This window comes from Panthera leo, chromosome D4, assembly GCF_018350215.1.
Source record: "Panthera leo isolate Ple1 chromosome D4, P.leo_Ple1_pat1.1, whole genome shotgun sequence".
In the NCBI taxonomy this organism is placed as follows: domain Eukaryota; kingdom Metazoa; phylum Chordata; class Mammalia; order Carnivora; family Felidae; genus Panthera; species Panthera leo.
In genome coordinates this window covers 15,380,983-15,401,149 of record NC_056691.1, presented here as the reverse complement: position 1 = coordinate 15,401,149, position 20,167 = coordinate 15,380,983, and the positions used below count along the sequence as shown (strand labels likewise).

Here is a 20,167-nt window from a genome sequence, read left to right as displayed (position 1 = left end):
TTCTTCTTCACACTGGTTCGTGAAACACAGCAGAATGTTCAATTGTTACAATACCGATGCAATAAATCCATTATTATACAGACATGCTCTCCATTTTCTGTACCCAGATGATAAAATGTAAGGAGTCCATTTTCCAACTCTGACTATTTTCTTAAGTTTGATGTGCAAAATCTATTTCATTAAATGATTATAATTTAGGATTCAAGCTCCTTTCCCTTGGTACCAAATAAAACCACTGCATTACACACACACACACACACACACACACACACACACACACACACACAGAATCAGAATAGAAGAACCAATGACTTCTAGAAGTCCCTAGAAGAATCATTTTATTTTCTGCTGCACAAACATCTTTCTCAGGTAATGTTACCAGAACAACCTGTTTATGAGGTTTTATAGTTTGGGATAAGTATAGTTTAAAAAAGCTACTCTCTATCATATGGAGTTGTGATATAAAAATGATTTTTAGGCTATATTTTTCAAAAAGCATTTAGCTAGACTATAATCCTGCTGAGAAAACTTTACTATTTAAGTGTATGATATGGAATGAAAATATATGATTAAAAAGTCTTCTGATCAAGAAGCTTGTGGTCATCAAAGGAATGTTAGTCTCCGCAGAGAGCCACCAGGATTTTTTCATAATCTCCCTTGGTTTCATCCTGTTGATGAAGAAATAGAGTATACTTAATGCTACCTGAAACCACAATCAATGTAAAATATTTTTAATCATAGAAGAATTATATATTTGTAGATTAACAATTATAGAACGTATATCATAGTATGTGAACTCTAGGATCTTTGCTAAGACTATCATTTACTTAAGTCATATAATTAATATAGCAGATAACTGATATTTGTTAATCAATTATTGTATAAAAAGCAATAGCTTTCAAGATTCAGATTATATTGACTATGTTATATATTAGAGCCATTATTTCCCAAGAATGAAATACCACACAGAACTGGGTAACTTAACACAATATAATTTCGTATCACAGTAAAGAAGGACTATGTGACTCACTCACCAGAGAGAAAGTGATAAACCTGTGATTTTCTCACTTTTTCTTGGTAGATTTAGTTATCCAGTGTAAGTGACAACTTAACTTTAAACTGTCAACTATCTTTCAATCTTTCAATCTTTCAAGAAGTTTAAAACCTTTGACTTGTGTTTCTTTTTTACTTTTAACACTATAATGAAAATTTAAACTTGTTTGTTATACATTTTATATTAACAAAATTAAGTAAAAACTTACAATAGTAAGTTTCTAATCTCTAATCAATAGTCATTGCAAAATACATCATTATATCTCTCTACTAAAATGTTTTGTTTGCTAAATTTATACATGGGAAACTAAATGTTTCCATGACTGCTGGAAATTGTGTGTGGTTTTTCAGTATAGAATTCACAAGTCCAGGAAAGTTCAATAAATTAAGTATCCTAAAATAACAAATTAATCTTACGCATACAATCTACAAATATGTAAGTCAGCTTTTCTCTTTGAAGAAGTTGCAAAAAGGACTGCCGTTTGCGGGGGTGGGCAGGGAGCATTATGAAAACCACAACATACCAGGATGGCTTGGCAGAGGGAGACACCGTACAACTTCTGATAGCATGCTTTGATATCATTCATGTCGATTTCAGAACGGGAGACCATAATTCTGATCAGTGCCTTATGACGAGTCCCAGCACCCTGTTTAAAACAAATGATGGTAAATGTCATAGTCAGAGCATACTCTTAGTAAAGCAGGATATGGGTTTGAACGTGAAGCTCTTTTGTTCACTCATTAAAACACACATCCAAACACACACACACACACACACACACACACACACACACACCCATGCACTTGACACAGGTAGAAATAAAATGACAGGGATCCAACTGTTGCATCAGCAGGTGTAAGCTTTTACCACCGCTTGATTGGTCCTCCATCATCAGTCTTTCTTTTGTCCAAACGCTCCAAAAATTACAAATAACACGAACCTTCTAATTTGCGAATCTGATGGTCAAATTCATCTATTTAAAACCCTCAGTGGTCTTTGGGTTGCGTTTAGGATGAAAACCAAACATTTTGTCTGGGTTCACAATGTCTGCCTAGTCCCACAACCTCTTCTTCCACTACGTACTCTCATGCTCGTTGTATTTATCATCTTCAAAGTGTCATCCAGAGTCCTCCTCCTGGACCAACCTTGCTTCATCCCTCCATTCCTTCCACCACTACTGTCCTCTGGCTAATCCCTATTCAAATATCAGGTCTTAGTTTATCAGACGGCAAGTCTACACTGATTTCTCCTGCTTTTTTTCAGTGCTAGGCATTCATCCTCACCCAGCTAGATAACCATCCCCTTAGATGGCAGCAGGCACGAGGTCTGGGACTGTATTGCGAACCACATAGAGGACAATGTGTATCATTTCAGAGGGACTCTTTCCTATGAATTGAATAGTTAGATCTCTCTCTCTCTCTCTCTCTCTCTCTGAGGACTTCTCTATTTTGGAGTTGCAAAAGAAAAAAGAAGGACGGCTTTTCACAATACATGTATACAGGTGGCATCCTGTACAAGACGATGCATGCTAGAGAATGAAGTTCAAGTGAAGTGGCTGAAGTGGTATTTATTGCAAATGTATCTTAATAACACCTTCCACTTGTGTCATTTTAAAATGACGTTTTAAAATCTTAGAATGAAATATGAATCCAGGGCATGGATGCCAGAATAACAATAAAAACAAAAAGGAAAGTGAAACATAGAAAGGAGGAAATCGTAAAACCCACAACCTCAGCGGAAGTAGGTTCCTAAAATCACATCTTAAAAGAAAAAGTAACCTTTCTCCGCTGACTCAGGTTTTGTACAAATCATGAGTAAGCCACCAATTACCGACAAGCTCACCTTACTACCTCACCCGTAAAAAAATACAACAAATCTGACCGAATTTTATGCTAATAAGGAAGGGTATTGCCTTTTGCACTAGATGGAACAATGATTCTTTTTAGGAGGGAGATATTGAAATAAGCATGGCTTGCAAACGATATGAAGTTTTCTGTTGTTCTCCCCACAAACAATAATTTTACCCGTAAGCAAAGCACATACACACAACGTTACCTTCATGGCATGATGAAGCTTCTCAGCAAAGAACATCGGTTTGCTTGTGGCACACTTCACTGCAAGACAGGCACACTTAAGTTGACATATTTAGCACATGACAAGAAAGACACGTATGAAGGAAACATAAGGAATACAGTTTCCCCAGCAAGATTCTGTTCTACACTTCTGTTCCTCATCCCCCCACCTCATAACGGATATTTGGCCTATAAGAAACCATTCCCTAGATGGCGTTCTGAGTAATCTTTTCCCCAACAATGTCGCCCATCTCCTCCTGTATCTTAAATCCATCCAGTACCAACTCCGGTTCATGCTATCCGGAGTATAGTCTTCTTGGAAATGGGGAAACCAGTAGGTGTTAAAGGCCATGTGGGCACACGGTCAATACTTTTCTCATGTCATAATAAGAATTTTTTTCAAGTGAAATGGGGCTTGCTTGCAACATAAGGCAAGTGTCTGATAAAACACTAACACGTGCGTCCATTAGTGATATTCTCTACCTTGCAGCTCAACGTGGAATCTATCGACCAAAGGTATTGGCATCACCTGGGAGCTTGTTAGAAATGCAGAATCCCGGGGCCCCACTACAGACCTACTGAATCAGAATCTGCACTTAACAAGATTTTCGGGGGGATTCATGAGTGCGTCAAGGTTTGAGAAGCACTGCTTTAGAACATACGTTCCCAGGTAATCAGGATAGCACAGGAGACCTTTAAAGCCTTTTTCTTCTGAAGGCGTTTTCAGAAGTCTCTGCAGACCTACTGAATTAATCCCTCTGGCTATGACTAAGATGAGTCAATCAGCAAGTGGCAGACCAGGATTTGAATCTGCATTTATCTAAACCCAATCTCATGCTCTTAATGACTGACCACTCTGACTTTCCTCAGAGGTATGCCCTGCCTGGTGCTTCACTAAACGCTCAGAAAGTTATTTCCCACCTGCCCATCTTTTTGATAAAAGGAATAATATCTTTTATTATTAAGAAGGCCATTATATGCCTTTAGCTAAACATTCATTGCCATTATCTTACATGTTGCCTCTATATGAAATATAAGTTTATTATATCAGCTATTTTTTAAAAAAATTATGGGACAGCATTGACCATTTCAGGTTAGAAAACTCTCCCCGCTGCGGGACCACATACCAATAGCTGTGAGGCATTTCTCGATGTCCCCTTTCATTTCCAGGTCCAGAACTTTGTTCATGTCGTGCTTACTGTACTTGGCGTACTTCTGAAACACTGAATATGAAGTTTAAACTAAGAGATGTACAAGGCATCCTATTTTGGGGAAACTAGAAAAGCAGGGCGACTCAAAGCATTCCTTGACTGGATTTCAAAACACACATTTTAAAGCTAATTATTCAACTGAGCATATTTTGGATACTTCATCTTCTCCTAGGAATGTAGCTCTCATGGCTATTTTGGTGCTCCTGTATATTTTTGGGAAATCTCTGCAAGTGTTGACATTTATTAGAGCTGGCGTGTGATTGACAACCGTGATACTTACTACATCAGAGCCAAGTGCCATACCAAATGGATCTCCCCTTCTATAGAGATCTGTGTACTAAATGTCTCTTATTTTTATCATTAGAAATCAGTGTGCTATTATAAGATAATGAACTTTCGATCATCATTAGGACTTCCCCTTTGCGTTGGCTGCGAAAAGGTGCAGAGTCAAATCTTGTGCTCAAAGGCCAACTCTTGTTGCTTTGTGGTGTGTGTGGGGGGGGATGGGGGGACCGCTGTGCCCTTTTCTTCACTTAGTCCTGGGTTTTTAATAGTTTTCTTCATTGTAATTTCACTTATCGTATGTGTGTATTTTGTCACACCCATTCCAAATACTTTGAGAGAGTAGAAATAGTTAAGATAATGAAATAATGTTCTACCTGCCAAAATCACAAAGTGTGTTTCAAGTACTATACAATGGTGGCCGTTCAACTTTGGGCAAATGTACAAATGGCAATAAGGGGTCAGGAGCACCACATCCACTTGGGATGGGAAGGACACTAATTAAGGCTTCTATCTTTCCGTTCTTTTATTTGTCCTCAAAAAACCCTGAATCTTCCATAAGTAATTTTCAGGAACCTTTTTTCTCCCCATTTACCTTGGCGAAGATGGGGATATGCTCTGGTGGTGAGAATGGTAATGAACACATTCACATCTGTCCCTTTTCTCCTTTCTCCTGCTTCATATAAAGCCTATCAAGAAACACAAACATAAGCATTTGACTATCTGCCGACTTGATACCCGCACAAGAATGTTAGATCTCTTCAAAGATTTTCTAGGCAGCTGCTTTGTGTCCAATTCAATCACAGTAAGCAACGCTAAGAGTGCAAGTTCCGTAAAGATAGGGACCGTATTTGGTCAAGTATCTTCCACGGTATGTTTGTGCCTTGCAAACAGTAGAGACTGAAGATGTGTTTGCAGAATAAGTATTTGCTGAATTAAATTGCTTTCAGGTTATGCTCTATATCAAGACAACTCCAAGGGACTGTCTAAACATAGGGTGTTTTTTTTTACTCTTGATCGTTCAGAGTAACTACCAGCAAATGGTACTAATAAATCAATAATTCAAACATAACCTAGACTTGAATTTTGATATTAAGATTTCTGGATTCAAATTCTGACTCTGGAACTTAGTTGCCCTGTAATCTTAGATAAACAATTTAACCTTAGTGAAGTACAGAGTTTCCTCTTTTATTACTGGAAAAGATAATCTTTGTCGTACGGTCACAAGCATGCTCTGCTAACTTTGAAATGTTAATTGCCATCATCCTCCTGGGCCACTATTAATCCAGGTAGCTGCCATAAGTATACATCCAAGAGCCCTGATAGTCTTAAAATGGAAAGCAAATTCAGAAATGTCACAAGTAAATAAGAATCATGTTTTATTATAGGCAGTTATTCAAATGCTAACTTTTGTTCTTTGATACGCTTGCGTGATTTCTATTAAAATGGTCGAACTTCTGGTGGACGTAAGTTATTTTGGACTTTTCAAACAAAATCTGGTATGTATGCATTTATTCAACCAAAAGTTAATGAGTGCCTTTTATGTGCAAGATTATGTACCAGTATTATGAAGGGAGTGAGTATGGACAGATAAGTTTCTATCTTATTAACTCACCATAATGAATTTACAGACATAATATTATCCCATAGGGAAAGCATATGCAAATAATAGTTGTCTTTTTTTTTTTGTATTTAACAGAAATTCCAGGCCCTAAAATGGCACAGTTTCTCTAATGTTGCCAATGGATTGGTGTATAAATAACCAGCAATCTCACTGAAATTATATATGTCAATATACTTGAATGTATATAAATGTTATAATTTTTATAACTATAATCATTACTATAATGGTTTTACAACATAAACATACATCTATATGTATGAACTCATTGCACTGTTCACTGTTAAAAGACGGTTCAATGTGCTTACCCTTTCCACTTAAAAATTATTTTTCCCTTTCTTAGACATGATAAGAAAAAATTCAGGGTTTTCTCAACAAAAAAATTCTTAAGAATGACAAATCAATTTCTTTCAATCCCCTCCCACTTTGTGAGAAATGAAATCTATTAAGAACATAAAGATCACGTGTTTCACTCTGTTCAAGTACAAATGGGTGTGCATCACTCAGGGAATGAACATTAGGGGTGACTGGCCTCTGGGAGGATCTAAAGTTTGCTTTCACGTAGAGGCCTCAGGTGGTAACCCCACCTAACGCAAGACCTATCTGACATAGGAAGGTCGACTCCAGAAGTATTTGTGAGCACTTGCTTACCCTGGCGTCCGTATCAGCCAAGTCGTCATTCAAGCCAAAATCCTCAGATCGGTCACCCTGAAAAAAATCCCCATTCTCTGGTAAGTTGTTTTATTTTATTTCTTTTTTTAACTTTTTTAAGTGTTTATTATTTTTGAGAGAGAGAGAGAGAGAGAGAGAGAGAGAGAGAGAAAGCAGGGGAGGGGCAGAGAGTGAGGGAGACACAGAATGGGAAGCAAGCTCTAGGCTCCAAGCTGTCAGCACAGAGCCCGATGTGGGGCTCGAACTCACACTGACCGCGAGACCATGACCTGAGCTGAAGCCAGCCACCCAACCGACTGAGCCACCCGGGTGCCCTCTGGTAAGTTGTTTTCTAGCATGTAATCTCATGGTTTACTTAATTCTCTTAACATCAGGTACATAACACTTTTTGAGAAATAGAGAGTCAATTGCTTATTTCGAGAGAGAGAGAGAGGAAATCTAAGACTTGACTCCTCATAAAGGAGGAGGTATTTTCTGAACTAGTTGAAGTATACCTTAGCGAGAGAAAGCAAAGCATTCCGATAATCTCCAGATGTGTCTGAGGTGATATCTTTAGCCAGATCTCTCTTCAGTTCTGAGAAATAAGAAAAGTATATTTTGCAGTAAACTAGTGACAAATAATCGTGGTAGTAATATCTGACGTCTCTATGCTGGCTTACAATTTGCAGTGTCAAATGTTCAATGACTTATGGAAAGTATCTCAAATATTATCATTTTTTAAATAAAAACAGAGTAATCAGAGCGAGTAAAATCTTAGATCATCAAAGCTATTTCCATAGGGCAATGAAAGCAATTTAGATAATACTGTGAATGAAACCCTACGGTCATAAAACTTTTGCTAGCAAGAATAAATTGCATAGGTATACATGATTAAAAATCAATTTTGAAACAAAATATGCCAAAATTTAAGCAATGGGATGAATTAGAATATGTATTTAAAACCATAAGCTAGAGGTACTTCCTTGAACACAGATTATGTATTTACTTTAAAATGTTATAAATATCTTATATGTGATATAGTTTTGCATACATGTGTAAATATATATATAGATAGATTGATTATATATATAGATATAGATTTAAAATGTTGTAGAAAATCCCTTAACTAACTAGGCAAAAATAATGCTCTAGTACACAAAAATTAACTGAATTTATAATTGAGTAGAGGACAGGGCAGTTAAATAAGCCATCATTACATTATATTTGGTATATAATAGAGAAATATGGATATATACCTTTGTAAACTATGTTTTATCAAGAAAAATGAACTAATAATAATGCCTTTCTTGATTATCATTACTGATAAATGAATCTAAGAGAAATACTGGTAATGAGATAAGAATCGCAGAAAATGAGGTTAAAACCTTCCTTATTGTGATACCTTTATTAAATTGCCATGTGCAAGGGCTATTGTATTCCCTGTGCTTGGTATGAAAACCAAGCAGAAAGATCCTGTATGGTGCCGCATATTAGGATGGGAAAACAAACGTTGAAGGCTTGGGAAACTAGAAATAGAAATTAATAAAATTCCCAACACTGACCAAGACCCGGTGATAGCAACCCTGTTTACAGTGTTGAGCATATCTTTTAAATGAGATGTGTCACTGAATAGATAAAATGGTCCATGGCTGGTCATTCATCCCCATGGTTATAACTAGAGATAAAGAGTAAGTTACAAAAAAACATAAAGAGTAAGTGAGTCATTTATGTTCATAATGACTAAAGTTCATAATGGTAAAGGTAAAGTTTCCATCAGAGGATTGTAAGTACTAGACTCTACATTTTCTTTTTTTTTTTTTTAATTTTTTTAATGTTTATTTTATTTTTGAGAGAGACAGAGACAGAATGCGAGTGGGTTGGGGCAGAGAGAGAGGGAGGCACAGAATCTGAAACAGGCTCCAGGCTCCAAGCTGTCAGCACAGAGCCCCACGTGGGGCTCGAACCCACAAGCTGTGAGGTCATGACCTGAGCTGAAGTCAGACGCTCAACCAACTGAGCCACCCAGGCATCCCTGGACTCTACATTTTCAAGGGCAAATGGAGAATATTTTGTTTGGAAATTTCTGTTCTTGTTATCTTTTCAAAATAAAAAACAATGGGACATTTTTTGGACATAAATCTCAGAAAAATAGGAATGTTTTTAGGAAATTCTTTAAATTCAGCACTAATGAACTGAGTTTTCCATTACAGTACCACGTGGCCATTTGTGCTAGAAGGACATTTTCTATTAAAGTGCAACGTTGATGAGGGGTGGGATGCTGTCTCCCTCATCAGCACCCTGGCAACTCGAGTGCTGTCTGGTAACAATGTGTGCATGCATTGACACATGCCGAACAATGGAGAAAAATTATAATATGTAGAATTTCCAAAGCCCCATTATTAATATCCACATTCAGCTTTGAGAAACACATACCACATTTAGTTTCCGAGAGGCGATTTGGACTGTTAGGCATTAAAACATACCTTCTCTATAGACTCTGTTAATCTCTCTGATTTCTTTGTTAGTTCTTGATACCAAAATTTCATCCAGAGTATCTTCATCAGTCCCAAGGCCCTGGATTAAAGAGGAAATGTAGGAAAATCTTATTCAAGAGCATCTGCTAGCTTTTGTGTCCCAAAATTCATTTGAATCTGGCAGTTAGTAACTTTCCCACGGTATGTAGTAAATATCCACAATATTTAACGATTACAACAAACGCTATTATATTGCTCTAAAAACAAAATGGATTTAAAGCCAGTATTTTGCACAAAGATGTGAAAAATGAGGCGTATGATTCATTGCAGTGACATCATGAAAAGACTGGACGTAATACAGCTGCTAAGTCCAACATTCATTCATTTGTTTATTTACTTATTTACTTATGTATTTATTTATTTACTCATTCATTCATTTTATTCTCACTGATGGGCATGCCCTGTACTGGATGTTGAGGATATAAGAAGACATGTAAGTGGACTTGGTCTATACAATCTCTTGAAAGGAGTTTTGGTTAAATAAGGCCATTTACCTTCATGGCAGCACGAAGCTCTTCAGCATCAAACTGGGCTGGAGTTTTTAACAGAGCCAAAACAACTTCCTCGAGGTGACCAGAAAGAGCTTTCTTCAGAGCTTCATCCAAGGGCTATAACCAAGAGATTAGAATCAGGGCCTCTAATAAGTAAATGCTGATGCTGGGTAATATCACATTGTGGGGTGACCTGACTGTTAGGTAATCTTACTACCGATTGCTAAATCCAGCCGCCTTTTAGAGTTCCTTTCATTCAGGTACAAAATATGACATTTAGAATGTTACCTTCATTTTTTAGATCTAGAGTGATTACAATGAAATTCGCTGAATTCATTGATAACTTTCTTTTTCTTTTAGAGACAGTGCAATCAGGGGAGGAAGACAGAGAGAGAGAGAGAGAGAGAGAGAGAGAATTTCAAGCAGGCTACACACTCAGCATGGAGCCCCCTGCAGGACTCAGTCTCACAATAGTGAGATCATGACCTGAGCCGAAATCAAGAGTCAGATGCACAACTGACTGAGCCACCCAGGTGCCCTACACTGAGAACTCATAAAGGACTTCTTTAAGTATTCTCTTGATGTTTTACACAGGAAGAAAATCACAAGGCTCAAACATAGGAGTTTGTATTTTAACAGAAACAGTAGTAAGAATACTTCAAAAATAATGTACTAATAATTTTCCAGCCTTTGAGGTTTTCACTGCTCAAATAAGCATTACAATCAAGCAGTGGTATTATATCATTTTCTAACTGGACTCCTTAAAAATATTACCCATTATTGGTATAGAGAATACAAAGCTTACTTTTAAAGTAGAATTATATGTATAAACTTTACATTCAGACATTTAATCACTCAATTTAAAATTTAACAGAAGACACATATCAATCAGAACATATTCCTTACTGCCAAGAGTACTCTCGATATTTTTTTTTATATTCAAATTAAAGACTGGTCTTCAATATAAAAGTCATCTGCAAAGCACCAAGACGACTCATGTCTGAAACCAGAAAATTTGCTAGAATTGATTACACTGCAACCAAGCAAGCAAATACTGTCATCCTCGTCTTAGTTGTGAGGGGAAAATAGTGTTGGAGACTGAAAAAAAAATAGGTGAATTGTGCTTCAAAATCCATGTTTATACATAAACGTAAGTGAAATTAAAAACCTAAATGTACCACTCGACCTACCTTTCCTTTCTCCTGGAGATACGCTGCTTTGATCTGCTGACGTTGTGCATTGTTTCTCTTAGTCAGAATGTCAATGATGGTTGCTTCATCCACACCTGGAAATAAAAGACCACTAGGCTTTTAAAATCAATTTTCTTCATCATCAATAACTGACATAAAATAATTAGTTACCAAGATGGCCCAAATGAAGTTCTAGAAAACTAAGAAATGGAAATTATACCAGCCTAAGATATAAAAGCAGCATTAAAGGGAAGCGTTTCAGATGTCACTCCCTCCATCTGAAGGAGAAAGAAAGAGAAACTGTTCCCGGCCCTCATAGCTGCAGTGCTTGGTCCTGATTTAAACCCTAGATGTGAGGAGAGGTGTTGATTCCAGCATTGAGTTTCTGCTGGAAATGAGCTGGTAAAAATATCAGTCGTAGCAACAGAGTTTCTACTGATTTGACCCAAATTTCCCAAGTGCTGAAAATTCCTAAGTTCTTTTGATGAAGAAATCTTTTTTTTTTTTTTATCTTCAAAATGAAACAGACCTTTCCCACTGCACATGGCCGGTTTTCAATAGCCATTCTAGTGGCCATTCTGAAATGTCCAGGAGGGGCGGTTATGGGGAGACACGATTACCTTTGACTGTTATCGCTTTATGCAAGGCGGCAACATCCGAGGATGGATTGAAGCTAGGATAGGGGCTCACTGCTGACCCAGGACCGCCTTTGGAGCTTTTCACAGTTTTCTGTGGATGAGACAGACATAGAATAACGTCCACTCCTTCATACTAGCTTCTCTTCTAATCTTAACTAAGGTATTTTGTTGTCACTTGACTTACAACGTATTCCTGCTCTTCATTTTCAATAAACCAGGCCTGTTTGAGGAATTCTGATACCATTGCCATTTTCAAAGAAGTATCTGGAAAGAAAACAGGTAGATGCTTTTACCAAACAAAAACCTACAGCACATATATGCCATTCTACTCTCTTACATACATAAGACATACAGTAGTCTTGACCTTACTTAAGGATTACATTTAGGAGCATAATAAAATGCTAGATGTAAGCTCTTTAAAAGGAGAGTCTGACCCTTGAACAGAAACACCGAGCCTCACCCACCATTCAGAAACCTGGTTCTTTCTTAGCATATTCAGTCCTAACCTTTAGGGGCCAGATGATTCTACAAGTGGGGTTGGTGATTTACTTCATTGCTCTAAATTTATAGACCATCTACCATATGCCAAGCACTGAAGGTCCAGAAAATATTCAAACATCATGCTTTCCTCAGAGAGCTTCAAGCTAGTGCATGCTTCCTGTGGGAAAACACAAAAGCTAAATGCTGGCTGATCTGAGCCTCTCTTGGAATGCGTCAAGGTTAACCTGACAGAAAAGTTAAAGAGAACACAACAGAGAGAAGGCTGTCATATTTGGGACGCTACTAAAGCAAGAAATGTTGGCAGAAGCCCAATCCAAAGAGGTTTAAATTATCTCCCAACGCTTTGGGAAAAGATGAATGGATTTCTAGAAAGAGCAGTACGATTCCATTTATATTTCAGAAAGATCACTCATCCTAGATCATAGAGAATGGCTAAGAGACGGGCAAGATGAAAGATTGGAGACCGTTTAATAGGCCTTTAGAGAATCTGGGTAGGATCGGTGAGGGCCTAAAGAAAAGTAATGGCTGCAGAAAGAGCATAATGTTCCATTTACATTTATAAGGTAAAACAATCTGTGACAATCTACCGGAGTGGATTCAGGCTCAAAACGCTAAAGGAGCTTGATAAAGAGATAGTCAGGTGGCACTTCCCCCTCAAATAATTGTTTCCTTTTCCATTCCGTGGTATAAAATTATTTCAGCATTTGAAGCAATTGCTACCCTCACATTTCTTCCTAGCTGAGCTGTCCTAAATATTAGTCCTTCATGGTTTTCCATCCAACACACAAAAAACCCAGATTTTATAAGAGGTTCTTTGTTCTCACAGGAAGCATCAGGGTGATACTGCAACATAGATGTCCCCTTTTCACAAACTCTGTCTTGAAATTTTGTTAATTGCTATCATGGTTCTGCAGTATTTTTATTTAATCAACCACGTATATCTTTAAAACCTGAAGCATGTTGAAAAACTAGTGTGTTCCCTGTTTTGTCCACCAAAGAAGCTCTCAGTGATCCTTTCGGGCTGGGGATGTGTTTTGAGGGGCTCCTTCGTGAGCAAGGTTGACATATGTCTCCATACCGCTTTGTTTATCCCTCTGGAGACTACGCCCATGAATACATCTGAAGGAGTTTGGAAGGGAAATCTCAGTAGTTTTAAATTCTTCATCAGAAGCTAAATGAATCGTGAGAAGTAAAACCCATAACCTGACTCCTTAACAGCATGTTCAGACGAAATCTTTCATCCATACCTGCTGAAAAATAACCTCAGTTTCAAGTAATGAGATTAAATACGTGAGAGAAACCATATCCAAAGCAGAAACTATCTCCACTTAATTATCAAGGGGGTTGTTCACATTACTATTCTGTCATCAGTGAGAAGAACCAAGATTTTGTGCATCCGTTTAAAATAACCTCTTCCCCCTCCAGCAACTGATAGATTTAAAGTTATTTCCTGAGGTAAAGTCATGATGTACAATTTTGCACAAGGTTTTACTTCCTGTTACAGTCATAATCTGAGGCCATTGCTGTCGGCACAAGCAGATTCATTTTCCAATTATTTCATTGGCACATCCAGAACTTCTAGTAATTTCTGGCAAGGTTTCAGGTATTTGAAATTTCCATTTTTATAATCTCAGCCATGCCCTTCGTAAAGTAGAATCCTCAAAATGAGTGATATGATTGGTCACTTAGCACAGTACTGTTCCATCAGTGAAATATGTATTCCAGTATTTCCACTCTTTTCAATTGGAAAAAAACGCTCAAAATAGAACAGAGGCTATGGATATTGTCAAACATAATTTTAAAAATGAACCCCAGAACTTCAACACAAATTTTATGAAAACTTCACTGTGCTTCATTTTTTTTTCACTTCTCAAAAAATGCTCACATAATGCATTGATTTCTTCACATAACACCAAACAACACAAATAAGGGGGCTGAATAATTTATTTGACACAACAGAGTTTATAGAGGAGACACCTTTGTAACATATCTTCTGAGTTCCTAGATCTTATAATCTGAAATAATTTGGAATGTCTTGGGGCACCTGGCTGGCTCAGTTGTTTAAGCCTCTGACTTCGGCTTGGGTCATGATCTCATGGTTCATGGGTTTGAGCCCTGTGTCGAGCTCTGCGCTGACAGCTCAGAGACTAGAGCCTGCTTCGGAGTCCGTGTCTCCCTCTCTCTCTTTGCCCCTCCGCCGCTCTCACTCTGTCTCTCTCTCTTAAAAATAAACAATGTTTTTAAAAAATAATTTAAAAAAATGAAATAATTTGGATGGTCTAAAAGCACGGTCTGGAAAAGAAAAGCAGTCTGAATAGACTGTCTCAGAAAAGCAATTTGAGGAAAATGGAATCTCAATCCAGCCAAATAATATCGACTAGCTCTTAGCTTGAGGACACAGGGATACTGGCAGGATGTAAGAAATTGCCCTAAAAGAAAAATATTTTATCATGTACCAGTAGTTAAGTGCTCAATGTCAACTGCAAGTATTAGCAGAAATTTTTAACAATTGCAACATACTTTACAGATACCACAGCAAAAACATTTTGGCCAAACTGAATTGCTAAACCATTCTGTCTCTTCTGTAACTACCCTCTGCATGAAAATGGCATTTTGTACCTTGATAAAACATATTCAATAATTTGAAGGTAACACTTGCTTTACTTTAAATAATGCATACAAGGATCTTTTATAGACTGTTACTTGTTATATAGATATCAGATATTATTACTATGCAGAGAAAAAATTTGGTCTAGAAAATAGAATTGTAGAGTTAAAAAAAATAAATTACTCTATGAATCTGCAAAAGATTTTCTTTATTCTTTTTTTTTTTTAGTTGCAACGTTTGTAGGGTATGTATTATTTTATTAACATACCTTGGTGCTCTCTCTCTCTCGCTCTCTCTCTCTCTCTCTCTCTCTCTATATATATATATATAATCTGGGTACTAATGAACTCTGAAACCAGCATTATCCAAGATTATCCAAGATTCACATTATCCAAGATTATCTCAGTCTTTAACATCATCTAATTTGAAGATGAAATTGGCCATTTCTACATAGGTTGACCTATATGGAAATTAACAGTATTTCAGAGTTCTTCTAGTGAATGATCTGTTTGTGAACATGCACTGCCTACCAATCTCATTTATCTGTGCATAAATGTGTAACTTTCTAGAGATGAGCATTTTTGTGTGTATTTATGTGTCATAAGAGAGCTCTCTTCATCTCATTCAGCAAGGAATTACAGAGGGTAAACACACATAAAAAGTATGCCCAAGATGTTAGGCAGAATACAGGATCCATGCTTACAGCACTATAAGATAAAGGTATTCCAGAAATGGTACGTTAGTAATTGGGCCAGCTCAAAATCTGAAAACACTAAAGCTTGTATCAAAGTTAATTTCCTGATTTCTCAAAAACTGCACGACAGTTATGTCCTTGTTTTTTAATATAGAGAGACAGAAGTAATTTAGAGGCATAGGGCCATTGTATCTGTAGTGTTGTCTCAAATGTTACAGAAAAAAACACAGAGAGGGTGGAGTGAGGAAGAGGATAAAGCGAATGTGACATACTAACAATTGTAGGATCTGCGTACAAAGTATATGGTAATTCTGTGTGATATTCTTGAAACTTTTCTGAAGGTTTGAAATTATTACAAAAGTTTTTTGTTTGTTTGTGTTTCTTTCATGTTTTAAATCGCAAGTTCTATCTCAGTCGGCCTCATGAAAGGCTACTTCCAAGATCTGTAAACAGAAGAAGCCGATTTTTATGGTCTCTCATGCATCCTGGTGACAATCTAGAATGATCAGAGTTATCCAGAGATACCAGCAGCAACTAATTCTTGCATAGGACAGCATCTTCATTCCTATTTTCTACCTGGGAAAAACAGTGTAATTTTCTGGCAGTTTTCTAGACAGAAGCTGTCAAGCATCAAGTCATACATAAATCTATGCCTTCTGATTCCAAAGTATTGCAAATTGTTTTACACTTACAACCAAAAAGACAGTGAGTGACAGGAATGTTATTTTTAAGAGCTCACACTCGAGAATCAGCTTCATGACCAGTGAACCAATGGAGACTGTGGCAAGGTTTACCCTAGCACTTGGGGGTTTATTCTTCAATGCTTTGGCTTGTGCTCAGTTTTTCCCTTGAATATATATATTCACGGGACCTTCCCTTACCTGCTGGTGTGCGGGAACCAATTAGACTATACAAAGGCATGACTCATTCATGAAGAACCATTTTATGAAAGGTACTCTCATGAATGTTTTGCCTCTAGGCCTTTGGATAGGGTGTTTCCTTTGCTTGGAATGCTGTTTCTTCCTCTGTATTCGCTTCCCTTGCCAGACTGTTGCTTCTAAAAGGACTCAGCATAGACCTCTTCACATCCTCCAGAAAATTTTCAAGCGTTCAACACTCAACTGGGTGAAGTTCTGTGCCTCTTCCAAGATGTCCTCCTGTCCTCCTACACTCGCCCCTACCATTCTGTGTTATCACTTTCTATTTACCCGTCTATATGCCCCAGCAGCATTCCATGAGGGCAGTGCTAATCTACTATTCATCATGCACCTCCAATCTCTGGTATTTAGTATATTAATAAGTATTATTGAATGAATAAAATAGTGGATCAGTGCTAATTATTTAGGAAACATATCTATACATTTCACAAACGTTTCTTCATAGCTATAGGATATAAAATAAGAACTGAAGAGTTCTGAGCCCTATTTGGATTCCCTTTAACTGACTATATGGCCTCAAGAAAACATTTAGCTTCTCCAGGGGTCTTCATTTATAAAAATATGAGTGTTGGAATAAATAGTGTCTGCAATGCATAATAGCTCTGAGGTGCCTATCTTAAATTTCATCTCAAGTGGATGGAGGTGGGGAAAATTAGCATAATTAAAGAAGGTATTATATAAATTATATCTGTTCTGATCTTTCTGATAAAAATTTATCCTGTTTTAAAGAAAGATGAACTCATCTACTCCAAAAACTGTTTTGGGTTGATCGCTGAAAAATACAAGGTCCACTGTTTTAGCTGCTTAGCTCTGATTTTAAATACAGCTCCAGGGTTTAGAGAAGATTAAGAACAACCGATTCAGCAAACTAACATCATAAACAAAACTCAACTTTTGCAGCTCTTTGGGTGGAGGAAGCATTTAATAAGCACGAAATGCTGCATAATGTTATTATTAGCTATTTTGTCAACATCCATCAAAGGTTGGCTATCTGCCTTGTGTGGTTGAGCCTGGGGGCCAGGGTGTTGACAGAACTTCTGGGGAGGAGGCCATTTCTGAATTAGGGAACCAGTGCTTTACCGCATTTGAATCATTTTCAAATGTGCCTTCCCTTCTAGCTATCAAAATACATTTCTGCGGGCAGAGGGGAATATTATTTTTTCAAAGTCCATGCAGAATTTTAAATATAAACAGGGCAAGAAAGAGCACTTCCTTCTTAATCAAGCTAGCATTACAAGTTAGATGTCAGGGCATTTAATTTAACATTCAAAATGGACTAAGAAAAATTCTCAAAGGAGCACTTGTAATAAACGATAGCTGGATATATGATGATTCGAATTCTCTCACTTTTGCAAATATATCCAACACCAGTAAAAAGCCTACCTTGGATTTGTTTGGTGCTTTTGCTACTAAGGAAAAAAATTTTTAGAGGACCCAGCTGGCATTTACAGGAATAACTTATCTGACACCACCCAGAAAATACTTTCCTTCCCCTTAGGTTTTCACATCCACACTTGAAAAACCTGTCTATGACACGGAGACTCCAGGAATAAGAATGTGGCCACACCCTCTTTAAATGAAATGATTAATCAGCGGATCCTCTTACTTATTTACACTGCATAAATAAACATAACGTAATTTCAATGTAAATTACAAAGGGCATAATTATCACTATGAGGTCTGAATCTATTTAATTCTTAGAAAGAAAGAAAGAAAGAAAGAGAAGAAAAGAAAGAAAGAAAGAAAGAGAGAGAGAGAGGAGAAAGAGAGAAAGAAAGAAAGAAAGAAAGAGGAGAGGAGAGGAGAGGAGAGGAGAGGAGAGGAGAGGAGAGGAGAGGAAAGGAAATAATCCTGCCATTTTGAAACAGTTTCCTGAAACTCCCCTCCAGCACTTCTGTTCTGTACTGGTTGCCTACAAGTATCCACCCTCCATCATGATTTCCATGTAACACACACACACACACACACACACACACACACACACCTCTTGAAAATGTGTAACTCATAGGAGGAAAACACATTCTTGCCTTTTTCTTCTATGGTAATTCACCAACAGTGCAATAAGCCAGTATTAAGCAAACTGCCCATATTTGTAAATCTCTTAACTATATAAAAGAAAACATTACAATTTGTGATTTCCGACATATAAATACCCAATGTGATTTTACAGAAAGATTTATCAAAACATACTAAATGCAGCTAGCCATAAATCCTGGAGAAGCAGTAACAATTAACATCACGATGGGACAAGTTTTCAGAACAATCAAAGCTAACTAAAAAGAAAACTAAGACTTACCCTTTTTCTTTACCTTCTTCCAAAGCACTGGAGAGAGATTCTCCTCTGAAGGTTTCACACTAGAAGTGAAGCCTAGTGCTTCTGATTTTATAGAATTTGAAAGGAGACCACACCTAGCAACCAGAAGTTAGTAATTGGTTGCCCTTTGTTTGAAGTACGTGGCTCAGCCTCAGCCGAGAAACAAAGTGAAACAAGTCTTGCAAAACTACTAGCTGAACCAACTCCTAGCTGACTGCACAGAGGAAAAAAAACACACGGAAAGACAGACTTTTTTTTTCCTCTTTAGCTTGCACTGCTTTTTCCAGAGAAAGTAGACTGCAGTCGATTTCCAAGGATGCAGTCCTGTCTACTCCAATCCTGATACTAATTATTGGCATCCTTTTTTTAAACAGGCTGTGAAAGGAAAATGTATACACTTCAAAACAAAATAAACCTAAGAAAACCCTTTTAGTTTGAATCCTAGCTCCATCACTAGTTACTATGTGACCTTGGGGATATATTTAATTTCCCTGAACTTGTCTGCTTTTTTTTTTTTTTAAGTTTATTTATTTACTTACTGTGTGTGCAAGCACACACACACATACAAGTGGGGGGGGGGGCAGAGAGGGAGGGAGGGAGACCGAGAATCCCAAGCAGCCTCTGCACTGTGAGTATAGAGCCCGACACGGGGCTCTATCCTGCAAACTGTGAGATCATGACCTGAACCGAAATCAAGAGTCAGATGCTCAACTGACTGAGCCACGCAGGTGCCCCTGAACTTGTCTACTTTTGTAAATTAGGGATAATATTATCTAAGCTGCCTACCCACTAGAATTCTTGTGACAATTGAGAAATTATATACATATATGTGTATATATATATATGTATATATATGTGTATATGTATATATATACACACATACATATATTGTAAATTTTAACACCATGCAGTGCTGAATAATTTTTATTTTTATATTTTACCAGCAATTTTCTTTCCTTAAAATAAAAGACTTCTTGTGTTTATATATGGCTGGTGGATATAAGTAAGAAATAGAAAAGAAATAAAGCTCCAGATTGTCCCAAAATTACAAACGAAGTTAATGCTAGAAATATGATCATTATGACATTCAAAAAAAGGTATTGACATTCGAGGAAGGCCTATTTATGGCGTTTCTTTTATAGAGAATCAGTTGTACAGATAGATATGCATAGATCCCTGACATTCTAGAGTAGTTGAACACTAAAGGAAGGCACTCAAACTATGCAGTGAAAGGGTTACTAGAATAGCATCTAGTACAAAACAGGTGCCCCAAGACATTTCCTACTTGCCACAAGGAACAGAAACTGGTTCTGGTAGCCTCAATGGTGGTTCAGTTTTATTCTTCACAAAACTTTACAAAATTCTATG

The 20,167-nt window shown here is 37.2% G+C and overlaps 1 protein-coding gene across 1 annotated transcript; it reads right to left on the bottom strand.

Moving 5' to 3' along the window:
- Positions 1–331: 331 nt before the first annotated feature.
- Positions 332–18,983, bottom strand: ANXA1 (annexin A1). Its single transcript, XM_042913049.1, has 13 exons — positions 18,782–18,983; positions 11,929–12,008; positions 11,727–11,835; positions 11,107–11,201; positions 9,920–10,033; positions 9,375–9,465; positions 7,407–7,486; positions 6,892–6,948; positions 5,215–5,308; positions 4,254–4,349; positions 3,110–3,168; positions 1,578–1,700; positions 332–668 (listed from the first exon to the last, which is right to left on the bottom strand). The coding sequence occupies exons 2-13, from the start codon at positions 11,992–11,994 to the stop codon at positions 615–617; spliced, it is 1,038 nt and encodes a 345-aa protein (XP_042768983.1). The 5' UTR covers positions 11,995–12,008; positions 18,782–18,983; the 3' UTR covers positions 332–614.
- Between the last annotated feature and the right edge of the window lie 1,184 nt (positions 18,984–20,167).